General features: G+C 34.8%; 1 protein-coding gene across 1 annotated transcript in view; it reads left to right on the plus strand.

The window, feature by feature from the left end:
* LOC106457507 (exocyst complex component 1-like) overlaps positions 1–11,134 on the plus strand; it is a gene marked incomplete at its 3' end in the record, with an annotated part of 193,715 nt that overhangs the window by 146,573 nt on the left and 36,008 nt on the right. The window contains exon 11 of the mRNA XM_022383480.1: positions 1,193–1,342. Coding sequence (XP_022239188.1) covers positions 1,193–1,342 — 150 coding nt within the window. The remainder of the gene's footprint in view (positions 1–1,192; positions 1,343–11,134) is intronic.

The raw sequence follows: 11,134 nt of genomic DNA on the forward strand, positions 1-11,134 counted from the left end.
ATTACCCATTTAAGCCGTCTCCAGCCATTATTAGTCTCAAAGTGGGTTCCTCGTCATCGAATTTAAATTGTGTTAATATTGAGATTTATATCATACAGCATAATCAGAATAGTAACATATATATATACATGTGTTTTTACCTATGTGCAATTTGATATTGTTTTCCTTGTGCAATTCTGTAACAAATATAGGTATACCCCAGAGGATTACTTCATCACACAGGGAACATTGTCAGTATAATGCTTTTCTTCAGTAAGAGTGTAGTACACTAAGATGGATATGCAAATTAGAGAATGTTGCCAACCTAATGTAAATTTATTTATTCATTTTTATTTTGAAAATTATATTTATTTGCAGTATTCTTATGGTTTAATCATTAATGTTAAATAGTTAGAAATCTATTCCATGTGATTTAGGAATTATGAGTAACTGAAAGGAAAAAGCAGAAAATTGAAAGTATAGCAGTGATGGCACAATAAGATGGTAGATTTTGCATGGCAGCACAACAGGATACCAAACTTTTCAACATATAATACTAATTATAGTAATCAAATATGTATTTTAAAAAAAAATTGCCGGCATGGCCAGGTGGTTAGGAGGCTCGACTCGCAATCTGCGGTTCGCGGGTTCGCATCCCCATCCCACCAAACATGCTCGCCCTTTCAACCGTGGGGGCGTTATAATGTGACTGTCAATCCCACTATTCGTTGGTAAAAGAGTAGCCCAAGAGTTGGCGGTGGGTGGTGATGACTAGCTGCCTTCCCTCTAGTCTCACACTGCTAAATTAGGGACGGCTAGTTCATATAGCCCTCGTGTAGCTTTGCGCGAAATTCAAAACAATCAATCAATTTTAAAAAAAAGTTAATTTCATTCAATCATTCACGAAGAAGTTAATAGGAGGTAATTTCTTACACAGAACTCTGAATAGATGTTTTATATTTTGTTACTATTTTTTTCTTTAATCGTATATAGCTTTAACTTTTAATCATCATTCTACTGTTTTTTTTTCAATACTTCTGTGGTTCTAGAAGTATTTTATTACTGAAATCTTTACTCAGTCCTCACCATTTAATTGATATAATAGTCTTTTTGAACAAAGGAATCATTTATAATGTACACTTTTATTACACCAAAATTATCAGACATACAAATGATGAATTACTAGTGATATTTTTCTTTCTACATAATTCAGGGAAATGAAAGAGGTGAGAATTTGAGTTTTTATGCATCAGAATTGACACTACCAAAACACATGGCTTGTCATGGTGAACTGATGCCGTACACAGATTTGATGCACTGGCTGAAAGTGTCTGATGCCAGTAGTTATAACCAACTTACAAAGGTGAGTGATATAGTTAAGACTTTCGTATGCTATGTTAGCTGTAATATATATGCTTGGGAAAAAATAACTTTTACATTCATGAAACAAGAGACATTTATTTATATGTTCATAACATACATATAAGTGCATAATTTTCAATGCTATGTAGTTAATTTAGTAGACATTTGTATCATTGAATGGCTTAACATTCATTACTGTGAAGTTTTATTCTTACTTTTGGATGTTCTTTAACCAAATAATTCATGCTATTGTTGTTTGAACATGATAGAAATTACACATATGTACTTTTACTTATTGATGTCTCAACATAGCACAGTTAAATTGATCGTATATCAATATACATTTTACTTAAAGGTTGCAATCTTTGAAATTAAAGATATCTTTAAACCTTTCCGAACCAGAGGGAGGTTATTGATATCCTTTGATTTCTTTTCTTATCACAGTGGAAATACTTCATCAAAATGCATGAAACTTTGAACTAACTTATAAATAGTATGTAGTTTTATCTTTAAAAATCCATGTAATTTGATTTATTTTTCTGTAGTTGTTTATGTTGTGAAATTGGAGATAATGGTTTGAAAAAACATTAAAAATACTTCCTTTTGTTTCCGAATAGAAGTTTCAGTATTGATCAGAAAATTTCCTTTTATATATATATATGATATCCAGTCAATATCAACTTGACTGATATTCATTAACATATTTCTTTTGATAATTTATTTTACTGATTATACTACTCACCACTTTCAGCTATAACTTGTATATAAAAAAAACAAAAAACTCGCAGAAACTGACAAAGATTTATCTGTGCCCTAGGATCTGACCTTTCAAAATGGCATCAGGTCAGACTAGGTAACACTAATTTTGCTGACAATATTCTTGACTGAGATCAATTTATATATGAAAATATGTTTTTTCAATAAATTATAAGCTATTTTATTTATGTGGATAGTTTGAGTATAGTAAATGCAATCACATTCGATAAATATAAATAAGGATTTGAATCAGTGGAATATTTTGCTATCGCCCACTGTACTTGCTAAATCTAACATGGTTGGCCTGATGTGTTGCCAAAGCAGAAAATTCCTGTAGTATAGAAGTATAGTTTAACAAGAAAACATTTTCAGGAATAGGAATAATATCTAAATAAAGTATTTAAAAATCATCTGTAGCTTGTTACAGAGTTTTCTTAATTTTGTGTTAAATTCTTTTGTGTAAGAGCTACATATAATCACTTTCTCAATAAACCATAAATTACTTCCTTCACCACTTTATTCAGTTTACATTGATGTTAATAATTTCTAACCTTCTATATCTACTGGTATATAAACTTTGTTCGTGGATACTTTTAAAGCTGAGCTTCATTAATAATTGGTCAGATCACATGATGTGAGATAGTAAAAAAGTGAGAACAAAAGCTTGCAGTAATAAAGCCAGAGAAAAAGAAGGAAAATAATGTGAATTTAAACATGAATAATTATACTCTCAAGGGATTATAGTTTTTTAGTAAATGTAAATGTTTGCTTTGGGATGGACAGAAAAATTATTTAAAAAATTATAGATAAGACACCTTGGAGTGAGCAGAAGTAAAAGTTTGAAATGTTTTTCATTTTATTTGCAAAATTACACAAAATATCAATTCTAAAATATTTTTGAGTTAAGCCTAAGTATAGGTGGTTGGTCAAAATGGCCAACTTTGTAACCAAAAGATAATCATAAAAATATGCATACTATAAATCTGAATTTACCAAGTGTACCTTCATAAAATTTGGCAAGCTTGTAGTAAACATTACAAGCTTTTTATACACAATAATCTGATTTTGTTTTAATTAAGTATTTTTACTAAACTTTTGTCTGTGGATTTACAAAGGCCTTTACTGAGTTGGTCCAAGTGCAAGATCATTTTCGTGTTAAGAATAATTTTTTTAGTCTTACAGTTTTCTTATTTCATTTGCGTAACTACTAGAACCTCCTAAATGAATGTCAAAAGTTATTTTTCAGTAAAACTTCATATTTTATCTATTTTTGCTACCTTAACTGTGTTGGCTTCAGTCAATTTGACTGGCATTGTAACCACCAATTAACCAAAAAATATTTCTGATCTTTTGATTGACACAAGCTGTAACTAAATCTTGATTGTCCTTATCTGTCGTTGATCTCTATATCTTGGTTTAATTTCAGTTAGTGCAAACATGAGTTGATGCATCATATGATACTGAACTTTTTAATATTTTTGCCATAGAGTCAAGACCAAATATAAAACGTCTTGCCATGAGTGGCATTTAACATGCATACAATTTTAGCTTCATTCTAGTTGCATAGCCTACATAATCTTTATGGTTATTGATCAAGTTTTATTATACCTTATACATTTAACATTTTATACATTACTGTTTTAACACATTGCAGACGGGTTTCGAGTTTACTTGTGTTTCATGCAGAGCATCGTTGTGTGCTATTTATTAAAACGTTGAGTTTGAAAGGAGTCAGACACATTTAATTTTGTTCATAACTCAACTATATTATTTGAAACATTTAGAGTATGTACATAAAGACACCTACTAAAGTTTTGAAGTGTGGTAACTTGCAAAACATTTTCCTATATGGGGTAGAAACACACAAAATTTCACTCCCTTTCCCATGGGCAGTACAAACTCTGCAGGCTCTGGTAGGAAATTTCTCTTTTCCTATAGATGAAATGAACACAGGAATATGCTGCTTCACGTCACCAGACAGTCTTCCTGGGGGATTCTTATATGGGGCTCTCCTTGTACCTTCAGATGATTGACCGGGTTCGTTCCTCTCTAGTTCCAGTGAGCCTTCTATCTCTTCATCAGTAATCCATTCTCTTGCCATGGAGAGGAGGAACTGCATATATATATATATTATTTTTTTTTTTCTGTTGATTCAGGGCTTTGTAGATTATATATGAATTGAAAAGGCTGCAATTTATTAGATAAAGTACTACCTTTTTTCATTTCGCTGTTTATTTGAGAATGGTGTAGTATGAGAGGTACTGATTTGCATGATCAACATCTTTCATGTGGGCATTGTATTGGAGAACACACACAGGTTTTTTTATTTCTTCTCCAGTTACTCTATTTTTCTTTCCTATGGTAGAAACAGATGAGTCATGGATGGTTGAAACCATTCTCACTTCTCTCTTGTCTTTCCATATGAAAAAAAGAATCTTTTCTATAGAAAACTGTTTCACCTTTTTTCTTTGTTGAAACTTCAGGCTTGGTGGCAACCCACTATTTACTCTGATTTTTATGCAGACTCTTCTTCTAGGAACAGGTTTGCAATGGAAGTACTGTTGTAATAATTGTCCTCGTATACATAGTGCCACAATCCAAGATTGGAAGCAAGAACTGAAAAAATAGTCTCCTCCAATTTTTTCCCCACACCAGTATAAATTTCCATGTTGCAAATATAACCTGTGTCATTCTCACACACCATTCTCACCAGCAGGCCATATTTTAAAATTTTTGCATGGTTGTATGTTTGGAATCTTAGATGTCCCCTCCATGAAATAATGCCCTCATCCAATGACAACTGTGCTTTGGTTTGTATAGCATATTGAATTTATTGAGGAAATAATCCAGTAGTGGTTGAATTTTGAAGAGCCTGCCTGAAGACTCACCCATTTTCTGATTCTCATTGAAATGCTAAAATGTCCAGATTTGTTCAAATCTGTTTCAGCTCAATGTCTGCGAAAATATTGGGCTAATGAAAAGAGGATCTGTTGACCAATAATCTTTCCAGTTATATTTCCTTGTCTTTCCCATTAGTAGAATAAGGCCTAGGAATTTCCTCATGTCTGTAGATGTAACTTTAGACCATTGAAGTCCTTTAGATGACAATTTATGCTTCTCTGCAGTTTGATTATGGTAGGTACACATTTCCTGACAAAACATTTCAAACAAGTCATCACCAAACATTAGACTTGTCACGGCAGCAATACCTTCGGGTTCCAATGGAGTTATAGTGACCCCTGGATTTCTTTCAAACATTTCCAAATTCAGTAGAATATCTATTTCTGATGAATTATTATTATCACAACAGGAAAACAAATCACTAAAAGGAACATTTGTAGAATCATCATCACTTTCTGATTCAAAATCAGTTGATAGAACAACAACTTTATGTATCTTTGTAGGTCTAACAATGTCACTGTAGCTAGAGTCATTGTCAGAATGATTCCACAAACACATCCATAGCAGAATCTTCACCTTCACTTGGAAGATCTGACAAATTATCATCAAGTACTTCAGTAATTATGTCATCTTCACTCAATACATTACTTTTTCTTCAAGAAGCCATTTATAAAATTATGGGTATTGTAAGCAAAAATCAGGAAAATAATAACCGTCCAAAACAAAATAAAGCACACCGACTTGTTTCAATTGTAACAGTTTAATAAATGACACACAAAGACGCTCTGCACAAAACACAAATAAACCAACCATTACATACACAACTATTTAAAATTAATCTTGAACAAAATCATGGTTCTCCATAATCTTTACTATCTCTATTCAACTCTTAGACCCTTGCTTCCAGTTAACTTCTAGATGAAGATACACATGAAAATCATTTGTTATGTTATTATATATATGTGTGTGTGTGTGTACCACTATATAATCATCATATTGTAAAACTTCAAGTAACTGCAAAATTATTCATAGTATTTGAACAGTGAATGAAAAACACACTTTTTTCAAACATATGTTTTTGAAATACATTCTATCTTTGGGCAGGTCCTTTTCAGTTAATTCCTGAAAATAATGCAGAGTCCAGTCCATGTAATGATAACAAATTAGTTTATTTTTTCCTCAAAATTTTCTACAGTCTGCTATCACTTTTACACAGTTTTAGACCCAGTCTGCTATCACTTTTACACAGTTGTAGGTCTAACTTCAACATAAACATTTTCCACTTTCAACAGAAATTTATTTCGTATGGTACTACAACTAATGTACAAATAAATGTACTTGTACAGTTCATAACTGATCAGTCAAGTAACTGAATATATATGACAATTAATATTGATTTGAATAATTCACTGAATGAATAGCACACATTAACTGAAAACTGACTGCTTCATTTATTCTCATATTTATAATATATACTCATTTCTAAATATTTCACAAAGTCTTTTGATCATTAACATTCATGCACATTCTAGTTATTCTAAAATTGCTTTTATAAACTTGATCTTAACTTTGTGTTTATTCTTGTAAACATCTAGATTAAAACAATGAAATATAGCTTAGAACATTATTCCTTTACTGGATTGTAAAGTTGCTTGAACAGTCTTAACAAAAATAAAACAGTAAGCTAAACTGTTCATTCACCAAGTATTTTTGTGGTTCTCTCTTCCAAGGCTCAGATGGGATTACCTCTTGACTTTTATTGTCACTAGCTCTTATGTTGGTGGGAGAGTTCTTCCTAGGTAGGTGATTGAGTAAATCTGTTGGGGGTTCTATCCTTGATAGGTGATTGAGTAAATCTGTTGGGGGTTCTATCCTTGATAGGTGATTGAGTAAATCTGTTGGGGGTTCTATCCTTGATAATTCTTGACAAGAACCATAGCTCCTCAGCAGGTTGACTTTCTGCTTGAAAAATTCTCCCCTGGAGTTACCCAGCTATCTGTTTTCTCATTAACATAATCCCAAAGACACTCTTGGTGGATGACTTTTGGCTTTGAGCACACATCTTTCTGGATTCTGTAAATCACATCCTTGATTCTTTTCAGTATAGCATATGGCCATTCCCAATAGTTGCTTAACTTTGTAGTTGGTCTTTTCTTGTGGGAAGAATTATACAGCCACCAAACCATCTTGGTGGAATCTAACCTTATGAGTACTAACATATTAGAAACTTTTCATTTTATCACTAGTTGATTTAAGTCTTTCTTAAGTAATGTATCATACTGATGGTGTTCGTTAATCTCTACATATTTTTTTGTAAGACTCTCCTCTGGATGTAAATACAAAAGATCCAATGGCACTTTAAGTTCTATCTCAAACATTAATGATGATGGTATGTTGCTTGTAGATTCATATACTGCTGGTCAATAACACACAAATAGTAGTGGAAGATCTTGATAACACATTTTCTGATGCTCATCCACTTGAGTGACTAATTGATTTAATAGTGTACAGCCGTATCTATCTACCTACAGTGCCATCAAAAGGGGGATGAAAGGCTGTTATTCTGGTCTTTATTTTTCCAAGGATCTGACACGTTTCTGCAAACAAGGTTAATTCAAAGTTCCATCTGAGTGAAATTCTATAGGCATGCTAAATCCTGAAACAAATTCATTGGTGAATTTCCTTGCTAGAGTTTTTTCTTCCTGGTTAGAAACAGCATATGCTTCTGGACATTTGGTGAAATAGTCCAACACAATCATCATATATTTATTCCCATTGTTACTTCAAGGTAAAGGACCAAGCTATTGACAGCAACTTTCTCAGGTGGTGCTTCAACACAGTACTACTGTCATTGCACATGCTGTTTCTTTCGTGAACCTTTTTGCTCGCAGCATAGTTTATATGATTTGCATGAATTCTCTACACATACCTGGCATTCTACTCAAAGAAGTATTCTCTTTTTCTCTCCAGTGTTTTCTTAACATCTAAGTATCCAGCTGTTGAAAGCTAGTGGAGATGAGACTTCTTTGATATGTAGAGATTGTACAAGTAATAACTATAGTTATTGTTTTTTTCTACTGGTATCTTCCCATTTTCAAAATAACAATCCCATAAATAATCCCATTGTGCCCAATGTATCTTTGTGCTGTGTGGAACAACTGTTTGCCACAGGTCTTTCTACACTATTCTTTTTCCATTGAATAATAAATTTCAAACTTGTATCTTTTTGTCTAAGCTGTTTCATGTGAGTATTGGACCACACAAGTTCATCATTACTTGTGGATGTATCTTTTCAGATTATACTCTTGCACTTTGAATTGGGCATTTTTACTATCTTATATTCATCATTAACACATTGTTTTCAGGAGAATGCATTAGCATTTCCATGGTTAAGGCTAAGGTAATGTACAATGTTAAAGTAGTACTCCTGGGTTTTTTGTAACCTTCTTGTTATCTGTACTTCTGGATTGAGGAAATTCACCAGCCATTTCAATGCTACATGATCAGTCTATAGTGTAAACTTTTGTCCATAAAGGTAATGGTGGGACTGACATAGTCCTCAAACAACATTTAGTAGCTCTTTCTGAATTGTACAGTACCTTATTTCAGCAGCATTCATTGTCTTGCTATAGTAGGCAGTCACGTGTTCTTTTCTGTGTTGTATTTGTGACAGCACTGCTATTCTGCAAAATCACTGGTATCTCTATCTAAAATGAGTGGATCTTCAAGAGTAGGATATGCTAGTACAGAAATAGTGGCCAGTTCTTTCTTCAGTTTATTGAAATATGTTTAACTTTTCAAATAATATGTGTAGAGGATGAGCTGTCAGTGAATGATTTTTCAAACAACTATAGTATGAGCACAGACCTAGAAATCCTCTTAACTAAGGTAGGTTTTTTTTTATGTTGGCCAATTCTAGAAGGAGTCAGTCTTTGATGGTTCTATAGACACTCCCTCTCTGCTATTTAGGTGTTCCAGGAAATTTGCCTTTTAACTGAACAATTCATAGTATTGTGATTTAGCTTAAGGTTTTCTTTTCTTAACCAATCCAGAACTTTTCTTAATCCATTATAAGCATTATCACCGATTTTCTCATGTGTGATTATGTCATCCAAGTAGATGAGCACAATATTCTAGGGTAATTCAGAAAGAGGTATACTCCATTAATTGTCAAAACATAGCAGATGCATTTTATAATTAAAATGGTAACATGATAATTAGCCACAATCCATCGAAAGTTAGTCCTTGATAATAGATAGATTTCTTTCTTTGCATCTTCATTCACCTTCTAGTATTCTAAGTAGAACCTTATGGATCCATTGATCCTTCACAGATATAATAGGTGATGTCAAAGGACTAATACTTGGTTCTATCACTCCTTATTCCTTCATGGTTTCTATCTCTTTGAAAGCTTCAGCCTATTTTGCAAGTGGGAGTTGTCAGGCTAATTGGTGTATTGAGGCTTCATCTTAGCTAGTTTCATTGTTTCCATTTTTTGATGGGAGGGGGGGGTTGTATAATAGAACTTTATTTCCCAGCTTAATATCACTAGTTTTAGCTTTTTTATCTGTCTGCTTTTCTTTCCTTTTGACTGCTTTTCTCCAGTGTTCATTTGCTACTTTTAAGGCCACCTGAATTCTCTGTGACATTTCTGCTTTAGAATCCTCATCTGATGCATAACCCCTCGATGTGGATTCCTGGAAAGGTTCTGTATTTTTAGTTACTTCCTCTGGGATCTAAACATCCACCCACGTTTTTGCCGTGTGTGGCAACCCGTCAAGGGGAGAAGAGAATCCTGGTGGTTGAGTGGTGTCTGGGGCTCTGCGACACACCACTTTGGCCTTGAATTCCTGTAGACAGGTGGCCTTGGGGTGGCTCTCCAAGGGTCAATCGGCTGGTCCACTCGGGCTAGGGTCAACTGAATATTAGTGTTGGATGTTCTAAATGGGTGTTGTGGACATTGTGTCTGATGCTGGTGTTTGAGGTATAGTGCTCATGAAACCCTGGCATTGCTGCAGTGTCCTTGTTTGACATTGTAGTGCGTCCCCTCGAAGGACTCTATGGTGGTTGGGTCAGTGGGCACTGAATCTTTTTTGTTATGGATCCCCCAAATCCAAATACAAAAAATGTAAAACTCTGTTAATTGGTAAACAACCACGTCTAGAAGACTCTGAACGGCAGTCTCCACCACAATATGGACCTGTACCTCGCTTCCTGATCCTGCATTCACTGTCTGATAAATTTTTAGGGCAAATGTCTCCCTCTTTTATACAGAAGGGATTAAAGGGGCTTGCTGACTCTCCAAAGTCAGTTAAGTAGCTCCGTTCTGGAGACATCTTGGTTGAAACATCCACAGCAAAGCACAGTGAACTACTCTTGAATTCAAAGGCCATTGAGGATATACCCATTGAGGTTACTCCCCACGCTTCTTTGAATTTCTCACAGGGAGTTATTGTCGAAAGGGACTTAAAGTCTATCCTCGAGTTGGAAATCCTTGCTGGTTTCTCCAGCCAAAGAGTTTCAGCAGTTCGTTGACAGTGACCCATGGGGCAGTGATCATTTTCCTATCATTATGTAGGAAGTTGGCCATGGTCAATGCCACCCGACCCAGGTCCAGCTTCCACCGTGGCACTTAGAGAGAGGTGAAAGATGGCCAGTCAGCCCTGAACTTGATCCTGCCGGTAGACAGACGAAAATCAATAGACGATTGTGTGGTGGCAGTGACTGACTGTATTGTCCAGGTGGCTGTTTATTCTATTCCTAAGACCTCGACACGTTTTCCATGGTATCCTCGTCCATGGTGGAGTCCTGCCTACCAGGTGGCATGGAAGGCTCAAAAACGGGCCTGGGATGCCTTTCAACGGTATTCCACTCTTTCTAACTGCATTGTTTATCAGAAGGCCCGTGCTCATGCTCAGCAGGTTCGATGTCAAAGCCAAAAGGGGTCTTGGATCAAGTTCACTACTAGCATCTCTTCAACCACCAGTTCCAAAACTGTATGGGACAAGGTTCGGAGAGTCACTGGGAGGTATGCTTCCCATCCCCTTTCCGTCTTGCTCTCCAATGGCCAAGAAGTTGCTGATGTCCAGAGCATTGCTGATGCTCTTGGCCAGAGCTTTTCTCGTGCATCTAGCAC

The sequence above is a fragment of the Limulus polyphemus genome, unplaced genomic scaffold, assembly GCF_000517525.1.
Source record: "Limulus polyphemus unplaced genomic scaffold, Limulus_polyphemus-2.1.2 Scaffold340, whole genome shotgun sequence".
Taxonomy (NCBI): domain Eukaryota; kingdom Metazoa; phylum Arthropoda; class Merostomata; order Xiphosura; family Limulidae; genus Limulus; species Limulus polyphemus.